Genomic DNA, 25,116 nt, shown 5'->3' on the forward strand with positions numbered 1-25,116 from the left:
AAATCATGGTCTTCACTTCAAAGATAATGAGCTCCTCCTTCCCACAAATTGCTGGGGAAATAGGTGGCATGGGTGGGGGGAAAGAGAAAGAAAGCGAGTGATCTCCAAAAACAGCTGACACCTACAATACAAACAAAGGCTTCTGAGAAAGCGTCTCCACCAGGAAGTTCCTGGGAGACTGCTTTGCTGAGAAGTTCCAAGCTACTTCCTAACCGCTGAGACACTGAGCACATAATCAGAACCAACATTCTGGTCTCTCCTCTGGTGGCTATAGACAAATGGGAGATCAGCCTGTGGATTGTAGTTTTTTTCCTCTGCCTAGCAGGTGTCTGAGATTTTTCAAGCCTTTTTCTCAACATCTTTAGACACTTTGGCTGCTGTAGCATAATGTGGCAACATTTGAAAGTGATATACCTGCTACATGGTTTGGCACTGGATGTAAATTTTGACCCATGCATCAGGCATATTCATCAAGACTCAAATAGTTAAAATATAGTTCTTATAGTTATGTCTTTTACTTTAGGTTTACTTTCACTTCAATAGATGTTATGGTAGAAAGGCAGCCCTGCAGACAAACAAACAAGATGATTTTGAGTTTCAAAGGGAGATGATGGTTGTAGTTAGCACAATGGACAATGCCATAATGCCACAACAGTATATATAGCACCCTTTGTTTTCAGTTTTTATTTTATTTAATTTTTCCTGGGAATTTATCTGTGTTTATTACTACAACAAAAAAACCAGCTGAAAATAAGTGCAAAATACACCTTAATTTTTATGGGAAAATAGAGTGCATTTTGGTGGACAGAAGGATGGGGAAAAAAGTATTCACTAAGATTAATGTTCCGATGAACAGTATTCAATGTGATTTGCTGCAGAACTGAAACAGAACTCAACACACAATGCCACCTCTGAGTTTAAGAAAACAATACATCTCTAATCCCCAAATAAAACTTTTCATTTGAATAAACAGTTTACTGTTGTAGATGTAGAACTATTAGCCTATAAATATTTACATTTAATAATTGGGCCCAATATTTTAATATATTTATAAACACTCACTGTCTTATGTGAAGTCCTTCAGTGTAATTTCCAAAAGTCCTGCATAGCATAGGCTCACAGAAATCTTTTAAAGGAGTCTTTTCCAAGGCCTGTTCTCCTACAGTTTTGGATGTAGCCAAATTTTGAAAGTACTCTCTCCACATCAGCTGAGCCAGGTGGGACACTGAGGATGAGAGAGGCAGTGCGGCTCAAAGTTGGAAAGTCGATGCGGTGGATTTTTCAGAATTCAACTGGAGTGATGGAGTGCTTGTCCTGGGAAGACATTGCCATATAGGCATGGAACGCACTTTCTTCATTTGAAGCCACAAAGAGGGAGTTTATATTAGCACACTGTTTACATTTATCAGCCAAGGCCACACTTTTACAATGAGGGCCAAACAGCACAATGATTTTTCAGAACGATGATGCACTGTGAAAAGCTTCAGGGGATATATTGCGAGTGACAGTAGCTTCCCACTTCTTTGACAGCTCTTTGTAAAAACTTTTGAAAGCTTTTGCGAGGTTATCCTGCTCAGTGACTGACAACATAGACATGAAAAGATTTGTTTTTTCTGGTATCTCCCCAGATGTGCTTTTGCAAGGAAGTTCTGCAGAGTTACTGTTAAACGGAATGCCATACACCTCTGTATTAGAAAATGTGTCATCTGTTAAAGAATTGGATTCCAATTTCTTCTGTGCTTCATGTCATGGTTGAAATGTTTCAATCAGGAATTTGAATTTCGTATGAAGGCTTTGCCTAATTTCTTGCGTAGCCGCTTGAGATTTCAGCTTTTTCACATCATAGAAGAGGTTTTCTGTTTTACCGGAATGCTTTTTAAAATGAGCCATTTGAGAACACCTGTTGCGTGAGAGACAGCAACGTGCAGCAGGTGAGCTTGGCAAGACAAACGAAGCAATTCAGGCTTTTCATTCAGCTTTACCTTTTGTGTGAACTTTGCGCAGTAAGAAGCTGAGTCAGAATTCACTGTTGCCACATCCTTCCAGGTAAATACTTATTCATTTAAAGTTTTATTGACACAAACCGAAACTGTTTGACTGTTTGCAGATTTTACAAACTCCAAATCTGCCAAAATGAGTGCAGGCTTCTCCACAACAAAATAAAAAAATGAAAACAAAACCACCCAGATGGGGCGGTTGAGAACATCTGGTGATTCATCAAAAATCAAAGAATGAACTATTTTTCCAGCCAACCTCTCTAATTTTGTTGGTCAGAACAACTTTATTTGAACAGAACAACTCCAATTTCTTGGTCAGATTGATTGAATTTGGCAAGCATTTTGCAGCTGAACAGAAACTTCGTACAAAGTCCCCCAAAAGACCATCAGCAAGGTCTAATGGCTGCCCTGAAAAACAGAGGGCATGTACAAATTTACTTACTACAATGTGTTGATCTCTCTTTCTGCCATGCCCAGAAAAAGACTGATTCCAATGTTTGTTTGTTTCTGTTTTAGTCTTCTTATTTTAGCCTTAATTGTGGTTTTCTCTCCAAATATTCTTTAATCCAGTAGGCCCAAGTGTCAACTTTGATGCTGCACCATTTGCAGCACATACACTCAATTTAATTGTTTTCTCCTGGTTTTTTTTTTTTTTTTTTTTTTAAACTTTCAAATACTTCCTTGTGGTCTGAAACATATTCTGATACAAACTTTTGTTTTTGTCCCATTTTAGTGTGTCAAATCTTTCAACTGTTATCTGCTAACAGCTTGAAATGTGTACATGGTAGGCATGAGATTCATCAGTATGTTCAGATGTGCACATACTTCAGAACTTGTGTGCATACCTGTTCGTTTATGTGTGTATCTTCTAGACTAATACATAGTCTTACTTCATCTGGTAGCTTTGCATATACACAGACTAATGTGTTATTGTAGTATATATATCTCATACAACGTATTGAATTTTCCTAATCAAAAAAAGTTATTTTTTAATATATTTGAATGATACAAAAGTAGACAAAATCAGAAACAAAAATACTATTTTTTTTGTAAAACCCAGGATTTTTTTTTTGGTAAAAATCAGTTTAATCTGAAAACCAAGAGGCTTAACTATATGCCATAAAATTAGGAAAGAGTTAATCTACTAAACATTTTCATAGAAGTGATAGATTGTGTTTATTTTAGGAGACGCTCTTGAAGATTTTTGTATTCAGTTGGATGGAGCATTTTTCTACACATTTTCCTATACTGCCCACAGTCAAAAGGTGTGTGTGTGTGTGGTTTGTTTTTTTTTTTTAAATAAAATTAACTACGGTCTAGGCTTTCCAGTTATGAAAATAATTTTCACTATGTATCTCCATGTTGTCTTGTTGCATCCATACACAGTCATTTTTATTATTGTTGTTAATTACAAGTATTGAGACACTACTGAAAGGTCTCAGTTAGGGACTGGGACATCATTTTTCTAGGCACTGTGCACGTATATAACAAACACTCCCTTCCCCAAAGAGGTAACCATCAATATGGAAATAGATTGTAAAACATTTTCTAAATCACTAACACACTGCCATCTATTTATCTTCTCTCTCTCATTAGTAAAAACTTGTCATGTTATCTATTACAGGTATGAAATGGTTACAAAGAATCTGTGCAGACTGACTACAATTTGTAATGTACAGTATGCATCAGCCATTACTACTCCTTTCTGAGTTCTTGTAAATGGAGACAGGTAGCTTGTTAAAACTTGGTGAGGGTGCCTAGAGAGTCTCCTTACCTCAGGGATATTCATATTTAACACCATTTCCTCTACTATATTTTGCACAGGAAGATGGTATAGCTGTTTCATCTGATCTGTGCTGCCATCACTGAGAAGACCTTTGTGAAGCCCCTGGTGCTGTTGCCAGACCAAATGGGAGAATTCTGGTCTGGTGTTGTTTCTCTCAGAACATCAGGAACCTTCTGTGGGATGGCTGAATGTCCATATGAAAGTAAACAACTTCCATGTAGAGAGCTGCAAACCATGTGTCTTTTTCCAAGGAGTGAATTATTGATGCCATTGTAATCATGCTGAATTTTAACTTGTGAATACAAATATTTAGCCAACGTAGGTCAAGAATGGACTTCCATCATCCCTTTCTCTTGGGAACTATAAAGTAGCTGGAAATGAACTCTTTCCCTTGATGCTGAGGTGTTGTTTGAGGAATGAGTCCAATATTGTTGGAGGATCTTCTTGTGAGAGTGGTCCCTGAAGAGGGGCCAGGAAAGGATTTTTGGAGGAGGTAGAGAAAGCAACTTGATGGTGTTTTCAAAGTGGATGCTGTCTAGTACACATTTGTCTGATGCTATAGTCTTCCAGTTATAGGCAAAGTATGCTAGGCTGCCACCAAAGCGGACTTTGGAAACAGGTGGGTATGTCATCACAGTTAGGTAACAACTCTTGAGCATACTGTCAAAAGTAAACTTTAGCCAGTGGATGAGGTTGGGAGGCTGTTATCCAGGTGGATGGGGATTCATATGCACCTTCTATTGGCTGCATCCAATACAGCCTGTAGTGAGGTTTTAGCCACGAGTCTAGCTTCCTCAACAAGGGCTTGGAATTGGGCCCTGTTCTCCATGAGGATTTTACCTTTGAAGTCTGAGAAATTCAGGTAGTTCGTAAAACCATATTTGGCTAATAGGCATTCATCGTTAGATTCTGAACTGGAAACTGGTGGATGTAAATACCCTCCCTCCCCAGAAGGTCCAGGCATTTAGCTCCCTTGTCTACAAGGTTATTTCTAGGATGTTGCTGCTTGGATCTTTCCATTGCTGTTTGTACTGCTATGGAGTTGGGGGAAGAGTGGGTGAAAAAGAATTTTATTCCTTTTGCAAGCACGAAGTAACATTTCTTCGTTCTTTTAGGATAGAGGTACAAGTTACTGGTGTATGCCATAACACTCTAGCTGGCTCCATAATGGCTTCATTCATCAGGAGAACAACCCAACTGGGTCAGGTGGGCTGCAGGATATCCAAGAGCTTGTATTCCCTATCTTGAACTTCTTCTAATGAAATATGAAGTTCTGCCACACCCCTCTGCAATAGTTCTTGATGTCAGCTGTGGTCATCTGGTGGGAATGGTGAAGATGGGGCGATTACCTCATTGGATGAGGAAGATAATATGGCTGTTGGTACTGCTCGATATGGTTCATCATCTTCCTCCTTCGCATACTCCTGTAGAGGCAGTTGCTGTTGGAGGAGAGGGGTGATGTGATTTTCTATTAGAGCACATGGATCTGGTATGCCATGCATAAGAAATTTACCAAGGAAAGACATTACATGGATGACAATCAAACGGTCACCAAAGTATTCAGTTGCACAATAAGATCACCAGTGATGGACACAGACTGAACATTCAGACAAACTGTGTTAAGATCCTACCGAGAGATCGATCTAGGTGGAACTTGGTCCGCAAGAAGGCTATTTTCCCTCCGAGATTTGCCCTAACGATGATGATCGCAATGATGGCTGATCTCCTCTCCTAATTCAGTGTAGCTCAAACTCTTCCTGATCTTTTAAATAAAGCTCAGTTTTAAAAAGAAGGTAAAATGAAAGTTATTTCATAATTGTTCTGGCTATTTAATCTACTTAGCCCTGAAAGCTTTTATAGAAAATCTGGCAGTTTTTCACCTGGGCATTTGGGAAAAAATATTACATATATACACACGTATTTTATTGGGGACCTTTAATTCCCATTACTTCAACAACTGGTGGCATTACAACCCTAAATTTACTTGTATATGCAAACAAAGCAGCCTGCAAATTACACAAATTGTACATCTATATTGTACATCTTTAGCCTCAAAATATTACATGCCTGTTCTTTCTTGTTGTTTATAAATGCCTCTTATTCTCTGCTGAGGTCTTGCCTGTATGGTGCCTTAGTCTGAACCAAAGGAGTGTAAATTCTAGTGCGCACTACATGGCATGCATTAATTGGCCAGATGGCCCCCATTGGTGCACACTAAAATTCCATAGTGTGCATTTATGTAGTACTATTTGAAACGGGACTACATAAATGCACACTATGGAATTTTAGTGCATACCAGCAGGGTCATCACTGGCTAATAATATCTGACATGCTAGTGTGCCCTATAATTTACACTCCTCTGGTACGGACTAAGGCACCACGTAAACAAGTCCTAAGAACGATTTACCTCTTGCTTTTCATCCTGGATGCTGTAAAAATACATCATCCTACAAGGACCACTTCTTTAGAACCACTAAAGAAGATGCAATTGCTAATGTAGTTGATGTCCCTTTGATGGCTTAAAGATCAAGACCAAGCGTCTGAACTGAAAGCAAAAAAAGACAGAGCAGTAAAGGTATGCGACAGGGTCAGGCCAGATGGCTACAGGAGAGTAATAGAAGGCAGTTATATTAGCCGCAGGCTAAGTAGGTCCCTTTTCCCTGGGTAAGGTAACAGGGAAGGTTTCAGAACAATTAGGAACCTTCTGGAGACAATTAAGACAGACAGGCTGATTAGAATACCTGCAGCCAATCAAGAAACTGCTAGAATCAATTAAGGCAGGCTAATCAGGGCACCTGTGTTTAAAAAGGAGCTCACTTCAGTTTGTGGTGCGCACTGGGAGCAAGAGGCACTAGGAGCTGATAGTGAGAACGCGGACTGTTGGAGAACTGAGGAGTACAAGCATTATCAGACACCAGGAGGAAGGTCCTATGGTGAGAATAAAGAAGGAGCTGGGAGGAGGCCATGGGGAAGTAGCCCAGGGAGTTGTAGCTGTCGCACAGCTGTTCCAGGATGCACACTAGACAGCTGCATTCCACAGGGCGCTGGGCTGGAACCTGGAGTAGAGGGCGGGCCCAGGTTCCCCCCAAACCTCCTAACTCCTAGTCAGACACAGGAGGAGTTGATCTGGACTGTGGGTTCACGAAAACGGCCAAACTGAGGGCTGCCGTGAAGCTCCAAGGCGAGCAAATCCGCCAATAAGCACAAGACTCACCAAGGTAGAGGAGGAACTTTGTCACAGGTATCAGAGCACAGGAGTCATGTACCTACTTCAGCCTTTCCTGATAAGGTGGGCAGCCATATTATGTATAGGTTTGTAGCTTCTGCATAGCACAATCTTGCAGTGTCAGAAACAATAAATTAAAGTAAACCAGTACAGTAACTCCTCACTTAACATCGTAGTTACGTTCCCGAAAAATGCTACTTTAAGCGAAACTATGTTAAAGCGACTCCAATTTCCCCATAAGAATTCATGTACATAGGGGGGGTTAAGTTCCAGGAAATTTTTTTTCACCAGACAAACTATATTTTTATATATACACACCTCTACCCTGATATAACGCTGTCCACGGGAGCCAAAACAATCTTACCGCGTTATAGGTGAAACCACGTGATATCGAGCTTGCTTTGATCCACGGGAGTGCGCAGCCCCGCCCCCCCCAGAGTGCTGCTTTACTGTGTTATATCCGAATTCATGTTATATCGGGTCGCATTATATCGGGGTAGATGTGTGTGTGTGTACGTACGCACACACACACACACACACACACACACACACAGAGTATAAGTTTGAACAAACAATTTATTACTGTACATAGAAAATATGATTATGAAGCTTGGTTGAGGTGGAGAAGTCAGAGGATGGGATATTTCCCAGGGAATGCCTAAATGCCATCAACTGCTAAATGATGAACTAGCACTCGGCTGAGCCCTTAAGGGTTAACACATTGTTGTTAATGTAGCCTCACACTCTACAAGGCAGCATGAATGGAGGGAGGGGAGAGAGAGACAGAGACAAACACCGTAGGTGTATAAGAGAGGCGTGCATTGCCCCTTTAAGTATGCTGACCGCACTCTAAGTACATTGCCTTTTTAAGTAGATCAGCAAGTTGAAACAGCAGCTGCTGCCAGCAAGCTCCCTCCTCCTGAGCCCTGTTGTGTTCCCCCTTCTCTCTGAAGATGGGGTAAAGGAGCGGAGGGCACAAAAGCAGGGGACACCCTGACATTAGCACCACTCTTCCCCCGCCTTGCACAGCAAGCAGGAGGCTCCCGGGAGCAGCTCCAAGGCAGAGGGCAGAAGCAGCACATGGCAGTGGGGGGGAGGGGCAGCTGAACTGCCGGCAACTGATAGCCTGCTAGGCGGTTGCAGCACAGGGAACTTACGGGAGCTGATACGGGGGCTTCCGGTCCACCCTGGTTCCAAGCCCCCACCAGCTGGCTCCAACGGGCTGCTCTTCCTGCAAGCAGTGGACAAAGCAGCTGGCTGCCAACCGACATTATAAGGGAGCATTGCGCGACTTTAAATGAGGATGTTCTCTAATTGATCAGCAACAAAATAACGTTAACTGGGATGATTAAGTGAGGAGTTACTGTAGTGTAGTGATGAAACTATGGACCACTGGGGCTAGAATCTCATGGAGAAGAAAGGGCAAGAGTTTACTAAAATTGTTTCTTTTATCACAGACATTATGTAGTAATTGAGGCTTAGAGATAAGTTGAAGAGGACACTGAATCTTTCTCCCATTACGATGAATGGTTGGGAGAAAACATGGCTGCCTTTAGCAGAATCCTGTGCTGTGCTGAATTTAGATTGGGATTTCCACTATGTGTTTTAATTTTTTACCCACGTTTAATTTGCCAATCTTCTCAGTCAGGGCACGACCTGGAATGTTGGCCAAGGTGGTCTTGTAGTTGGGTGGCTCTCTCTTCTGGAGTATGTGCCAGATATTAAAAGATTTAAGGTCTTCAAGTGTGAATCACGTTTGGTAGTTTATTTAGTAAGATCATAGAATCATAGAAGATTAGGGTTGGAAGAGACCTCAGGAAGTCATCTAGTCCAAGATGCAGAGAAGGACCTGATCTTCATTTGAATCAGTGGTTGGACTACACAAATTTAATGTTTATGATATTCACCTGGGGGCTCCTAGGAGCTGGGGAGAAAGCTTCCAGGTGTTTCTACCCAAGAAGGGAAAAAAACAGTTTGGGCTAGTCTCTAGGGTGCCCCTGCCTTTGACTTGGAAAGATCCAGTAGGACAGGGAGAAACAAGTCAGATGCAGTGGAGCTAGATATCTTTCATGGGTCCCTGATAATGAAAAGAATCTGGGGACAGTATAATTCCAAAGACTTTTCCAAGCTTCACTTTTAAATTGCAACAGCTACTATGGCTAAAAGTGAAATTATATTAGCACTGTATTTTGGAAATTCTCAAACAAATAATGAAGAAAAGAAAGTAAACTATTAACTATTTTAAAAAAGAAAGTTAATATGTAAAGCCATTCAATTCCATTTGTCTCATTGTATTTAGATATTTAAAAGAAGTCTCTGATTTAGATAACTTTAACCTGGATGTCAAGGAGCAACAGCTGAAAAATGTCTAGTAAATTTTTGTCAAAATCTAGAAACTTTGTTTAACAAGCATGGCAAATACTTAATAGGTACCCTTACAAGTGACAGTACCTCTCTGCTATACCAAATCAACTCCTTAATTTTCTTAGAGTGAAAAATTCTGCATGGCTAAACAATGGAAAGATGAATAAGGATAAACTGTAAAAAGAAAAGGAGTACTTGTGGCACCTTAGAGACTAACAAATTTATTTGAGCATAAGCTTTCGTGAGCTACAGCTCACTTCATCGGATGCATTCAGTGGAAAATACAGTGGGGAGATTTATATACACACACAGAGAACATGAAACATTGGGTTTTATCATACACACTGTAAGGAGAGCGATCACTTAAGGTTTCAGAGTAGCAGCCGTGTTAGTCTGTATTCGCAAAAAGAAAAGCAGTACTTGTGGCACCTTAGAGACTAACAAATTTATTAGAGCATAAGCTTTCGTGAGCTACAGCTCACTTCATCGGATGCATTTACGATGTATGCATCTGATGAAGTGAGCTGTAGCTCACGAAAGCTTATGCTCTAATAAATTCGTTAGTCTCTAAGGTGCCACAAGTACTGCTTTTCTTTTTGATCACTTAAAATAAGCCATCACCAGCGGGGGGAGGAGGAGGAAAACCTTTCATGGTGTCAAGCAAGGTGGGCCATTTCCAGCAGCTAACAAGAACGTCTGAGGAACAGTGGGGGGGGGGGGGGGGCTGGCAGAAATACCATGGGGAAATAGTTTTACTTTGTGTAATGACTCATCCACTCCCAGTCTCTATTCAAGCCTAAGTTAATTGTATCCAGTTTGCAAATTAATTCCAATTCAGCAGTCTCTCGCTGGAGTCTGTTTTTGAAGTTTTTTTTTTCTTTGCATTCATTATCAAAGTCTAAGTTACTGCCCTGGTTGAAAGGGTTGGCAGTTATCTGACCCTTCTTCCTAACTCCTCATTCAAAATTATCCTAGAAGGTTCACTTCATCCATGATGTCCATAGACTCATTAAATTCTCATACTGAACTCCTTCTCCACCCCATTATTACATTATCTCATCTCCCTGCCCCAAAGTTAACACCCTCCTCTGAATATCCAACTATGTCATCTTTTTTGCATCTATTTTAGACTATACATTCTCAGGGCAGGGATTATTTGCATCTTGTACAGTCCCAACAGCGGTGTCAGTTCTAAACAAAACAACATCATTAATAAAAAAGGTATCCTTGAGTTGATCTCTTTTTCATTCACTCAAAGTTGACTTGCAGGGTCATTGCTGAAGTCCTTATGGAACAAAGAATGTCTCTGAACTCTGCTGTTCTTTCCAGGCAGAGCCAAAGAACTTTTGACATCTAATCAGTGTAGTCCGGATTGCTGGGCTTCTTTTGGTTAGCGCACAGGTTGAGCATAACTACTGCTTAGATCAAATATATAGAATGTGTGCTGTTTGGTCTCAAAAGTGGCATAACTGAGAATGACCCATCTTGCAGAAATCTTATAAAATTTCTCCCTACAAATCAGAGCCTGCACTTCCTCAATTCTTTTGGCCAGACAAAGAGCCTCTGGAATAAGATCTTAAAAGATAGGATCCTTACTGACCTTTCTTTCTCATGGGTTCAGAGGAGGAGTTAGAGCATTTCTGCCAGGTCCAAGTGCAGATTGCATCTTTTGCACTGGACTAATTAGCTCAAAATAGGAAGGGGAGATACCAGTTCTGGCAGCTGCCTTCACGGGTTTCAGGGGTCTGTAGCCTGTGTTGCCAGAAACTGGGAATGGGTGACAGGGGATGGATCACTTGAGGATTACCTGTTCTGTTCATTCCCTCTGAAGCACTTGGAATTGGCCACAGCTCCTCATCTGGAAGAACTATCTTTCAGACCTAATATATTCCAAATATTATGTAGTTTTATGCTATCTAGATGACAGATCCTTGTTACAGAGGGAAAGGGGGAAGTTTATTTGTGGAACTAGACACCTGTGCTGAAACACTAAATGATAGGTTTGGATTACCTATGAAAAAGAAGTGTCTTTTTCCAAATTAGTTTTATTATTTAGAGAGTCATATAATTGACGCAGAAGGCTTACAGACTTTTCTAGAAAAAAAATGAATGAAGTTGTGTCCAAACTTATTGCACCTAAGAATTTCAGAATTTATATAATTTTTAGTTCTGTTTAATTATTCTGGATAGTTACTAGCTAACTGTGTACAGTAATAAACCCACTGACAGCTGCTAAAAAGAAAAAGGATAGTACAGTAAAAGCTGTGTTATCCGGCACTTTACCAACCGGAAAGCTCTATAAACCGGCATTTCTGATCTTCAGTGAAAGGCTCGTTTATAATCTGGTTGGCTCAGGGCCGGCAGGCCTTACCTGGCTCCGTGTGGCTCCCTGGAAGCCGCGACATGTCCCTGCTGCTCCTAGGCAGAGGAACAGCCATGAGGGGTTCAAAGTGCGGGAAAAGTTGTGGGGTTGGGTCGCAGGAGGGAATGTGGGCCCTGAGGGAGTTTGATGCTGGAAAGGGCTTTGGTCAGGGGCGCAGGAGCGGCTGTGGGGTGCCAGACCCCTGCAAGTGGCAACCTGTCCTCTACATGCTGCCTCCGCCCCGCCCCAAGCACTGGCTCTGCAGCTCCCATTGGCCGGGAACCAATTTTAAACTACAAGGGGAAATCTGACATCTGAGGATTTTGCTCCAATGAACTAAGGAAAACTGTTTTGGAACTATAGTTATTTTCCACCAAGAGAGGGAGCAGGGTTAAAGTAGTAAAACAGACTGAGAAGGAAGCAACTGCAGGTCCACAGCATCAAAAGAAAGAATATTTCAAATATTTCAAAATAGATATTAGTATGTTTTGCTAAACTTTTTTTTTTTTTAATTCCTTATGATATGTTACTCAAGGATTTATTTAATGATGCCCCTCACTCTGCCATGTACCAAAGTCAATCCATTAATACTTGGCAGCCCATTCACTGTCCTCCAGTGAATCAATCAAGTCCCACAGAGTTCTCTCCTGAGACTGTAGAAGGGAACCCCGCCAGCACACATTCAGGGCACCCCAAAAAAGAAATCAGTGGTCTGAAGAGGAAGGAGGCAGCCCAAGCAACTGCGGTGGGCAGCTGCCTACCATCCAAGCAGAGGATTATTACATAGGAGATCTGAATAAACCCCCCTCATCAGATAAAGAAAAGAGAGACTGCTGGTGGTTGGGACCCACCCATCCCCAGTGATCCGTTTCACAAGTGGAGGACCAGGCCCACCCGCCTTCTTCTCCCCCCGCCCCTCTGGGGAACTGTATACTTTAGCAGTGGATGCTGTCTTTGGCTGAGCTAATATTGACACTAAAGTTGCCTGCAGAGTTAGGAAGACCTCTCTGAGGTTTTATACTCTGGTAAGATAACTGTCTAAATGAGCAATCACAAATACAAAAAGAATATATAAGAAAACTCAGATTATACCAAAGTTGATGATACTTAGCCAATAAATATTCCTACTTGCTGTGGATGAATGAATGGGCGGGTGAATTTCCAAAGCTATATTCATTATTCTTTTTGACTGCACTGTGTTTAAAGGGAGTTCATTCTAGGTATGTCTCCGAAATGCATATTAACATAGCACATTCGTTATGGGCTAATCTGTTAATCCTCATTTGCTGGGACAAAGAAGCGAAGTGCTATATTGCAGCACTAACACTTAATATGTTCCCCCTTGTTTTAAGCTCAAAATAAGCCACTGGCTTTTACAGGACAGTGATATAATCTTTTGCATCTATTCAAATTTCCAGGCTGTATCCAGGGCAAATGCTAAATTAATGCAAGATCAAGAAGCTGCTGGTACATTTGATTTCAGTTTAGAATTAACGGCACATGATCCCTCTACCACAGGTAGAGGTTCTAGATGATAAAAAAAGGTAAGATGGTACCAAAAGGCCTATAGCACTTCAACTTCCTAAAGAATAACTAAAACAGAAACAAAAATAGAAAAAAAAAAAAGCTCTGATGTCCAATTTGAGATTCTACATGGGAAAAAAATAATAAGTGAATCTTTAAATTTTTATTAAAATGTTTGGTCAGAATAACTGCTTCACCAGCTGTAGTTACAGAAATGAGCTCTGATTTTAGCAGGACATCAGGCACACATCTGCCTGGAAATTCTGATACATTCTTTTTGGTAACAGTTAGTGGTTAGAAGAAAAAGCTATAATAACCAAACAGGATTGAAATTAGTGGATTCAGCAGAACGTGCAGTACACTTGGTGGCGATGTTCAGCTCAGATACAGAACTACTGAGTGCACAGTGAGAAGGAAGTCAACAAGCCTGAAATGTGTTGTTTGCTACTGCAACAGGCAATGCTTCAAAGTGGGCTCATATTTTTGTTTTCCTGCTCCTAAACTGGTAACAGAAAAACTAAGATGACTTGATTTTAAAAATAACATTTTAAAATCAGAATTTCTTTCAAGTTCTCAAGTGCTAAAGTGACTACAGGAGAAACATAAAGCTGAAGATTAAAGACTGAGTATCAAGTGTTCTCTCTCGCCAAAGTATTAAATCCTACTATCAAACTCAGTCATGGGCTGCATCCTTCTTCCTAAATGTACTCATCAGACTTCTATGACAGACTAAAATTCTGCAGAATTTAAAGCTTTCATGTTTAAAAAACAAAACAAAAACAACTCATGTTTTTAAAAACCCTCCCAATTGGGAAATGATACTATGCTCTTTGACAGAGTCTTCAGAACTGGCCGATAAAAATAGCAATATTGAACATATCCATTATTGGACACAGATATATACAAATTAAAATTCAAATAAAAGTATGGTGAACTGTAGCAATTTTGTAATTGACTCTCAGCATGTTAGTTCAACAATGCTATAAACAATATCTATATTTTGCATTCATTATATCCTTTTCTGTTACAACTATTTAAGAAAACCAAAAATACTTAACTAACAAATCAGGCAGAGTGATTAGTCCCTCAGAAGCACAAATGGCATCTCCATTTGCAATATTTTTTTAACTATTTGTTCACCCAAAAGCGACAAACATTTTACCAACTCAAAAGTGGTCAAGGCAAACGTTGTTGAAAAATTTACTTCCAACTGGATACTAAGTATGCAAACTTCATTTTGAGAGGACTAGTTTTCAGTAACTGAATACAGGAGAGTCTGGCCTTCTCATCCTTAATAACACAGCTAACATAACATTATTTTGTAGGTTATCCAACATACAAGTCACACATTAGAAACAAAGGCCCTGATCCTGATCTTAACTTTATGCATGTGAGTAGTCCACTAAATTCAATGAGACTATTCATGTATGGAGTTTATGTGGTTATAGGATCAGGGCCAAAATTAGGAGCAGTATTCGATCATAAGATCTTCTGTGAAATGATTTGTTAATTGCTCTCATCATGCTAATACAACACCACTTATGTCACTAGATTAATACACAGTACTGTATGATACTCCCTGCTGACCCTTTGCAACTCCAGCTGCAATTCTACTTATCAAGAAAAATGCCAAATGAAAAGAAATGGAGTAAATACCAATGAATCTCTAATTCAACATTATAAATATTTTGCTGTGATTAAAGTATGTGTCCCTAGAGTCCACTTCTATAACACAGCTCATAATCCATGGGAGACATGGGGCGGAAACTAACAGTTTCTTGGGTTATTTAAATGCTATATCTGCAAACAAAACTAAAATTAAAATAAAAAAACCCAGCAAAGGCTATCCTAGCTCAGCAAAGTACCCTGAAAAGATAGTTTAGGGATGCAACATACGAGAGGCAGGTAATCCTTTAACAACTATGTCCCAATACTTTATTTCACTATTCAAATGATATAGAAAACCAGGACTATCATAGCAGTCTTCAGAAAACACAGATCAACAGGCTAAGCTGAGATAAGAAGAACATGCAATTTATGAATATGATTTATTACCATGGTTACAAGCTTTCAGAACAGGCCTCTGATTGGTTGGGCTGAGATTTTGCAGTATATCTGTAAAAGCAAGAGAACAAAAGAAACATAATACAATCATCCATTAACTTTCAGAGGTGTAACCATATTGCCAGGTAGATCTTTTCCCCTTCAGGTTAAATATTTCTGGGAACAAAGCAGTGTTAAATACCAGTAAAATATCTGACTCAATGGAGAATGTTACGACTTTTTCTTCCCATTTAATTATGCTACTATAAACCCAAAAGAGATATGGTGCATATGTTTCTATCGAAGAGTCTTGTCATAACAATCAGGCTGTGTTAAGTTCAGTACATTGATTTGCAAACAGGTACTGACATCAGCCAACTGGAATGAGCATTTCTGTGAAATTTGTCATTGCAAGGAGAGGATTACGCGTGCTGCTGGGACTCTAAGGAATTCTAGCCTGCAGCACACTGTACTCATGATACATTTTTTAAGCAAAAATGTCCTTCTATGCCATAATTCCTTAGAAAGTAACATGAACAGGTATAATATTCACCTTTAGGCCTTGGTGTCCGTTTTCTCCAGTCTCGGAAAGCAGCACCTGACTGCAAGGCCTCCAGCAGGCTATCCATCACTCCTGTCTCATCACCCTCTGTGAAAAGAGATGGAGGGAATTCCATCAGACCCTCAGGGTTACCACAGCAAGGTCAAAGCATACATGAGAGTGTGAAAAAAAAGCCTTGTGCCATTACTAAAATTAGCAATTTCAAACATAGACAAGCCTTTTACTTGCCCATAAATCAGCTCTCATAATGAAATCAGTTTCATTAGCGTTTGAACTGCTGTTCAGTAAAGTGGACCAAACTTTATTTGATTCACTTCACACCACTGCTTTCTATAGTGACATTCAATACTACCTTCAAATGGAATATGGTTCTATTTACGTGTGTGTCTTTGTACCTTGTATGAAACCACAACCCATTGTGAATCACACATTTCACTTGCAGAAAGTGGTTACTTTTAGTGAATAAGCTCCTCGCCTAAAATCAACTAGTTGTTTAGAACACATTTGTTATTAAAATTCTGTTGTCTGAACTGATAGCAAAAAAATGTATTTCTTTGTAGACTTTTGAGAACCTGTCTCCCCAAAAAAGATTCATCACATTAGACAAAAACGATCATTTGAGTCACTGTTCTATAAAATCAAGCAAAAATCATTTCTCTACCTGAAGCCAATAGAATAACACTGGGCTAGAGTTAACATGGACTATAATGAACATGTTCATACATAATGTACAGAAACCAGCTTCGCTCTCTCGCTTAATAAACTGTGGTCCATATTAAATAATTTACTAAATTTAGAGTATTTCTACTTATCATATTAGACACAAAAACACTGTCCCATGAGATAAGTATAAATGTTACCATAAATGAGGTTATTCATTATTTGTGTACATGCATTTATACCAACAGTACCATGAATAAGCTTGCTCATATTATCAAATACATTCATGATTAGAGCAATTTTGACCTTCAGTGTCAAGTTTACAACATCAGAGCAAACCAACTGGTCTAAAGAGCTGTCAGGTTAATGACTGAAAGCCATCTGCTGCAACCTCCACTTTACTTGGAAACCTCTAGGAATGAGTGAGTTTGCCCTGGAACAGCTAAATGATACTGCCATAGACATTCAAATATGAGAGGCACATCTTGCCCGTGTGAAGGCAGTATTTCACCAAATTCAGAAGGCTGGATTATCAGTGAAAATGGAGAAGCATAAAGTAGAGAAATGTCAGAGGTATCTTACTTGAGACACCAGGTTGGAAATAGGAATGTCACTCAAGTCATCTAAGATGAAAGCTACAAGAAACCGTGCCATTCCTCAAACTAAAAAATGGGCCAAATCTTTTATTCCTATATTCATATGCTCCAAGGCCAGAAGGGACCGTAATCTAATCTGACCTTCTGTATAACACAGACCATAGAACTTCCCCAAAATAATTCCTAGAGCATATCTATTAGAAAAACATCCACTCTTGATTTAAAAATTGTCAGTGATGGAGAATCCAACACAATTTTTACTAAATTGTTCCAAAGAATAATTAACCCAACTGATAAAAATGTGTGCCTAACTACGAATACGTCTAGATCCAATGTCTAGCCACTGAATTCTGTTATCTCCACTCAGTTTGAAGGGCATGAACAAAAATGTCTGGTTCCAAGAGATAAGTTGTTTGGGGTTGCATTCCAGCAAACAGAAGAGAGAAGCCTAAGAACTAAGGAGGACACATGAGTTGGTGAGCTGAGATATACATATGAAAAATGCTATCTAAAAGCTAGGTATCGTCATCATCATGATGTCTGGCATCCTAGATTCTAACCTAGCCCAAACTTTAATATCCTCTCTATCCCACCAAAAATCTTCAAAAACAAACAAAAATACCTTCCTAAATATAACTTTTCCTGATACAAAGGTACAATCACTACTTCTCTAATTTAAAAAAAATCATACATTTAAAAATAAAAATAGGAGATATAAAATGTTAGTTTTCCAGCCTTGCAGCTAGGTAAAATAGTCACTGCTTCAATCAAACCCATTTCAAATGTAAATCAATTCCTTCACAAATATTCTTGTCACTTAAAAATTCTCTGTGGTACCACAATACACGTAATATTAATACGGGGCCAAAGATCAATCAGATTAATAACTTAATTTCTGCAGCTACACAATTAATTGCATTTATTTTGCACTACTGGGCCTTTCACCTGCATTTTGTGCATTAAGAAATCTTTTGTAAGACTACTTGTAACTTCAAATAGCTGTGCGAGATTAGTTTCCCTTTTTCCCAAATGCGGACATTCCCTCCAAAGTTACACTGGTCTGAAGGACAGGACAGGCACTATTCAGCTGCGGTAGGCTTAATACCCAGTACTACATGTCTGTTTAGGGCTAGAAACAAAGATTTCCATCGCTTCCTTACAGTATAGCACTTGTTACGGACCTAAGATACTGATCCTTAAAACTGTGGAATTATTATTTCTGGGGAAGTTATTTAGTTATTTCTATAGCTTTATTAGTTACAATTTTCTTCTTCATTTGCAAGGTTCACAGGTAATAAGGGATCCTATCTTTACAGGCAGAGGGATATGAAAAGAGAAGTAACAAATATTTATAAGACTAGCTAAAACATTTAAAAATATTAAAAAGTATTAAATATTAAAAATTCCTGTATGTGGCATATATAAATGATGATGAGTGGTATATAGGTTTTCTTGACATGCATTTAGGATGACTTGTATAACCCACTAGGCCCATTATAATTAACATGGCAATCCCAAAAACTTCCTTATTCATCTCAGAATTCTGCATAGTCTAACGAAGCCCCCACCCTTTTCTAACATCATGCACAGACAGAGAAAAGCCCATTCTGCCTGTCCATCTTGATCAGGGGCCTGGCAGAGGCAGGAAGTGTTGCTTTCATACTCATTTCAATGTAGCTTCTGTCCTTGTCTTTTATGATCTCTCTCACAAACACCCCCACCCCGCCCATTTACCTTTTCAAGACCTTTACAGACTTGATACTTAATTCAGAAAGTATTAAAGAGCAGCATAATCTACTACACTATACAAATACAGAATAGAGACTTTAAATAATTGAATAGGAATAATGTAATTAAAAGGAAAAATAACCTTTTGAAGTGTAATTATTAATGCCATTTGAGGGTACTATCCATTTTTCACACTTGCATGCAATATACTGTATTTACAAATTAGGCTACAGATCAAGGCTTCATATTAGAAAACGAAACCTATTGTGTTCATGTTTTTAAAACTCAACTTTTCTAGTAATTTTTCCTTTCATATGGATATAGTCATAAAACTAGGTTAATAATCATTACACATAAATTACCTGATAGTTAATTTTCTCCATCCAAAACACAGAGTAAGAGCTAAATTTTCAAATTGCTGTGTCTATAATTAGAAACCACATTTCTATTTTGGCACCTATTGTAAGTGCCGATTTAAAGGCCTTCACATGAACGTAGGCAAGTAAATTAGTATGTAGGTGCCTAAATACAGATTTAAGGACCTACATTTATGCAACCAAATTTGGCAGGAGAGATACAAAATAAATATGTTTAAAATAAGGGCATTAAAAATCTTAAACAGAAATATACTAGAAATATTAGTTCTCCATCAGCAGGAATAGAAGAATATGATTGTTATAAACCCTGTATTACATCATAACGCTTCCTACACTCATAACTACAGATCATGTATATAAACTGCTGACCTGAAATGAGCAAATTTAGGATTAACCAATGACTACTCAAATATCAGTGATTCAAGATATAAAATGATTCAGCTAAACAGTCTTAAAGCACTGGCATATTGTTATCCCATATATCATTTTGAATACGTTTGAACAGGAAAGTATTATGTTGTTATAAGATTACTTGTGGACAGAGATATGACTTTTCACTTTAAAAAATGCTTTCCCACCTTCCCACAAAAAACAGTAAAAACCATGCTGAGTCACATTAAGGATGATAGGTTTCAGAGTAGCAGCCGTGTTAGTCTGTATTCGCAAAAAGAAAAGGAGGACTTGTGGCACCTTAGAGACTAACAAATTTATTTGAGCATAAGATCAAATAAATTTGTTAGTCTCTAAGGTGTCACAAGTACTTCTTTTCATTAAGGATGACAGAATTTCACTTTACCAAACAAATAGAATCTAATAATGTGGCCCTAGAAATATTTTTCCTCATTTAAGGTGTTGTGTCTATATCCTGCTATCTTCAAAATCCTTCACATCTTTTCCAAGAAATGCTAGTCAAACTTCAGGGCAGCAATTCAGGAAAAATTCAACACATGTGCTGTCAGCATTGCCTAATCCAGCTGTGCAGTTAAGAACTTTATCTGAGACCAGGGAGTTAGACTGTCAGTTTCCATTGGGATCTAACTGATGACATAGCAATTAGATAAAGCTCTTTGTTATACTGTAATTAACTGACAGGATCAAACCTCAACCCAGATGATTATGCTAATGAGGCCAACTGAGAACTTTCCAACACTACCTATTCTAAAGAACTCAAAGACCTCCCACATCACATTTTACCCAGGAACTTAAGGATATCATCAAATCCTTTCCCAAACAACTCCAAGAGAAACTCTACAAACACATTCCCTATGAACCCACTAAAGGGACCTTCTACATCTTTCCCAAGATACACAAACAAGGGCACCCAAGCAAACCCACCATACCTGGCCACGGCACTCTTACTGAAGAAATATCGGGATTCTCAGAAACCATCCTCAGAATTACAAAGTTAACATTTTAACTCATTTAACATTTATTACCTTATTTATTTATTTAGTTTTCATTTTTGGATGAGGTTTTAGGATTCATATATAGCACTTCTGAGTATTTATCTACATTTATATTAATATCAAGTCTGAATTTCCCTGGCCTTAATAGAATTGTTTATACAAGAATTCCTGAGCTTTTAATTTTAAAGTTGGTGAAAAATAAGTTTTAGAACCCTAACTATAAAATCCCAGAAGGTAGAAAAATTTTACTTTGTTGGTAATTTATATTACGGTGGCAATAAATTTAACAGTGTCTTACACAGAAAATAAATGTACTACACTGGTTCCATAATGAGTTAAACCTCTGTTGTCAAATAGACTGATGATTTAGTATCTACTACAAACATAGTAGTGAAGTTCAGGTGGAAGTACAGTTGGCAGCTATTTAAACTATTTAAAGAAGTTCAGTTCCCAAATCTAAATTTCTGACACTGCTAAAAAAAATATAACACAGAGTGCAGACACATTAAGCAGATTTATAGTTCTGTTGGGAACAAGGTGGGCAAAGTAATATCTTTTATTGGACCAACTTCTGCTGGTGAAAAGACATGCTTTCCAAATACACAAAGCTCTTCAAGTCTGGAAAAAGGTACCGAGAGCCTTACAACCTAAGGCTGCTTTTACACTGCACACCTTACAATGTGCTGTGCCGCTGCAGCCACGCTGTTGCAAGGTGCGCAGTATATCCACTCTTTATTACAGGGAGAGAGCTCTCCCAGCGACAAAATAAAGCCACCCCCGAAGAGGGGTGTGCAGCTTCATTGCCAGGAGAGCGGCGCTTTTCATCGTTAAAACTTTTGTGGTTCAGGGATGTGTTTTTTCATACTCCTGAGCAACAAAGGTTTTAATTACAAAAGTGCAGTGTAGACAAAGCCTAAATACAAGATGGAACAGATTGTTTAGCATAAGTAGTTTAACATTTATTTCAAGAAAATGTGCACAGTGAAGTGTCCCATTAACACCTCTCCAGTATAAGGGTTTGTCGACCCTTAAAACGCTGCAGCACTTCAGTAAAGACACTACCTATGCCAATAGCAGGGATTCTCCCATCAGCATAGGTACTCCACCTCCCTAAGGCTGTCTACACTGGGGTTAGGTTTGTTTAACTATGTCATTTAGGGATCTGAATTTTTCACATTACTGAGCAACATAGTTATTCTGGTCTAATTTCGTGACGTAGACCAGGCCATAGTCAAGTTCTGTAGGAGAGCTAAGTCAAATGTTTACAGAAAAAGTTCCCCTCAGATTTAAATTATTCTGGCAACACAAAAAGTTCAAATCAACTCCAAAAGAAATCAAAACCACAAAGGAGCTGCTAAGAAAGGACAAGAACTAGCATTAATAAGAATTACGTACTATCCAGGCTGCAGCAAACATTGCTAAAATTGTGCTCCATTTCTGGAGATGAAAATAGTAGGAAGAACCACTAGTAACTGAGAAAGGAATGGTAATGGCAATGAAAAATTACAAATTATTGTTTTACTGTCTGTTCACATTCTGTATTAATTAGTCTAGTATTCCAATATTATTTCTATACCCTTATGCAAAAAATAATTTCCAGTGATCACACCTCATACTTTATTTGCATGTTTCCAAAATAACAGTCTGGCTCTCGTGACTGCAGAAGTATCTCAGCTAACTAATACTTCTCTCCATGACCTCCTTCAACAATCCAGGGGGCATGCAGGGTAGCAGGTAGTTTAGGGGCCGTGAGGAGTGCAGCTCCAAGTCCTAATCTATTTGCTATATCAGGAGCAACCCAAGGTATCTGATGTGACTGCTACAGCTCCTGCTGTAATCATGAAAGGAGTTGAGATTTGGGCAACTCTCTGCATATCACAGGCACATGGCTGTGATTGCAGGGGGGAGGAGGGAAGCACATAGGCACATTAACATTAGTGTCTATTATCTGCACAACATCCATGCGTAGTGAGGGCTGATCTGGCTGCTCATCTTGCAAGGACTCTGTGAATGCTCCTGTGTTGCCATGGTTATTGCCCAAACTGTTTCCCAGAATAGAGATTGTCAGGTAACAGAAGAGAAGGTGAAAGTGAAAGTCTCACCTTTCTTAAAGAATGCACTGTTTGTCCCTATGGCGATGCTGTCTGTATTTTTTTTTTTTTAATTTAAATTGGATTTTTTTTGATAAAATGCTTTTTGAGAAAAAAACCTATCTAAAGATAGTTTTAATTAAGATATATTCTAGCTCAAAGATATCTCATCCTGGAATAGGGATTATAAATTCTAATTCTATAGTATGAGACAATATACTCATGTAATGTTTACGAAAAGTTTTGTAAATGAGTTCCAATAGTTCATGGATTACGGACCCAATCTTATGGGGTTCCAGAGGCTTCTATATAGATTATTTAGGTTAATGGGATTCAGTGCTCAGTCTAGAAGATACCATCCAAGATGCTTAGTTTTGCAGTTTTCAAACTGTGGATTTGTGTCTCCAGAGATAACATGCTTGTTAACAGCAAAAAATGTTTTTAAATAAATGATGTATAGAGGTGAGAAATAATCAACCTCAGCCCTATTGTCCCTCTGCAAATTTGTGTACACAGAGTCAATCACTTACTTCTCTCTAAAAGTGCAAAGTTTCAAAAAGTTCAATGAATAGAAGATTCTTGGGGGATGAATAGATCTGGGTAAGGAAATGAAGTCTGGAGATAAATATGAGAAGAGAGGGACAGGCAGTAGTAACAAAAGTGAAACTGTTTGAGCAGCATATTCCAGAAGTCTTGAGGACTTTTTGAGTGCAGCCTTCATTAATTTGCGATCTACCATACCATTCTCTCACTAGAAGGGAAAATGTATAATGGCAGCAGGCCATAAAAGAGACCCAGTTTGGGAATATTTTAATTAAGTTCCGCTACCTGTGGGTAAGACAGGCATGTGTGCAAAATGCAAAGAGTGCAACAAAGAAATGCAAGGCCTGGTTGCCCGAATGAAACAACATCATGAGAAGTGTTCCTTCTCAGAAAGAAGCGGCATTGAAGATGATGACAGGAACATGTCTGAACAGCAGGATCTTCAGGTTGGTAAGCTTTTTTATTTCATACTTCTTTCTTAAGGACTTCCTGTCTTTCTTCTGGACTATTCTTGAATTCTCATATTTGAGCAAAAAATACAGTGGTTACTCTATGGTACTAGTATTTTAGATGCAGTTGTGATAAAAAATAAATAGCTGAAATAGGCTGATCTTCCTCCTACAATTTCACCTTTAAGTAGTACTGAATGTCAGTGAATGCAATGAGTAATACTAAATGAGCAGTATGGTAATAATAATTAAATAACTGCATTGAGTTATTTTGTTTAGGAGAATCCATACTCAACATACGGGATTCTGAAGACTATTCAACTTCAAGATCAGCATCATTTTCTATATTTTCAGAGTTATCTGCCAATGTCAGTGTTTCAGTCACATCATCTATGTCACTTAGCCACAGTATGTCACCTGCAGCAAAAAGAAAAAAAAAATCTCCATCATCCAGAAACAACCCTACGTAAATTTGTGATAAGAACCAGATTACAAAAAGAGGTAATTGATGAAAAAAATTGTCCAGTTTGTTTATGCAACAAACTCTCCTTTCCATATGATTGAGAATCCACACTTCATTAACATGGTTCAGTCATTAAGACCAGGATACAGTCCACCCAGATGGCACAGGCAAATTGCTGGATTAAGTGTGTGAAAGACAAATTGAGCAGAATGAAAGAGGGTGAAATTGTTAACCTGAGTCTTGATGGGTGGACCAATGTCCACAATGATCCTGTTGTATGTGCTTGTGTGACAACAGAAGAAGGGAATGTCTTCCTTACAGAAACAATTGATACATCAGGAAATGCACATACAGCAGAATACTTACAAGTAGCAGCAGTAAAAGCTATAACAAACTGTGGAAAAAAAAATCCAATATCTAGTATGCAGCTTGGTCACAGACAATGCTGCAAATATATCCAAGATGAGAAGAAATTATTTAGAAGAGAGTCCCAAGCTGATAACATATGGTTGCAGTGCTCATTTGATGCACCTCCGAGACAAAGACTTCAGTGTTCCAGAAGGGCTAATTTTGTTAAAATTGCAAAATACTTCCGTAACCACCACTTTGCAGCAGCTGCTCTGAAAAAAGTGGGAGGAACCAAGCTAACTCTCCCACAAGACATGCGATGGAACTCAGCAGTGGACTGTTTTCAGCACAATATCAAGAACTGGCCTAATCTGATGACAGTTTGTGAACAAAATCGTGAAAAAATAAATGGCACCGTCACAGCCAAAGTTCTCAACATTGGGCTTAAGAGAAAGGCTGAACACATGCTGAGTATCCTGAAGCCTATTTCTGTAGCCTGGAACAAAATGCAGGGAAATAACTGTTTTATTTCTGATGCTATTGAAATTTGGAAAGAACTGAGAGATCTTAAACGAGAAATATGCAATGACAG

General features: G+C 38.8%; 1 protein-coding gene across 3 annotated transcripts in view; it reads right to left on the reverse strand.

Annotated features, from left to right (window-relative positions):
- DIAPH3 (diaphanous related formin 3) overlaps positions 1-25,116 on the reverse strand; it is a 504,954-nt gene that overhangs the window by 97,509 nt on the left and 382,329 nt on the right. For all 3 annotated transcript variants that reach the window (XM_043504572.1, XM_038385982.2, XM_043504573.1), the window contains 2 exons: positions 15,856-15,951; positions 15,315-15,374 (listed from right to left, as the gene is read on the reverse strand). In XM_043504572.1, coding sequence (XP_043360507.1) covers positions 15,315-15,374; positions 15,856-15,951 — 156 coding nt within the window. The remainder of the gene's footprint in view (positions 1-15,314; positions 15,375-15,855; positions 15,952-25,116) is intronic.

Source organism: Dermochelys coriacea, chromosome 1 (assembly GCF_009764565.3).
Source record: "Dermochelys coriacea isolate rDerCor1 chromosome 1, rDerCor1.pri.v4, whole genome shotgun sequence".
Taxonomy (NCBI): domain Eukaryota; kingdom Metazoa; phylum Chordata; order Testudines; family Dermochelyidae; genus Dermochelys; species Dermochelys coriacea.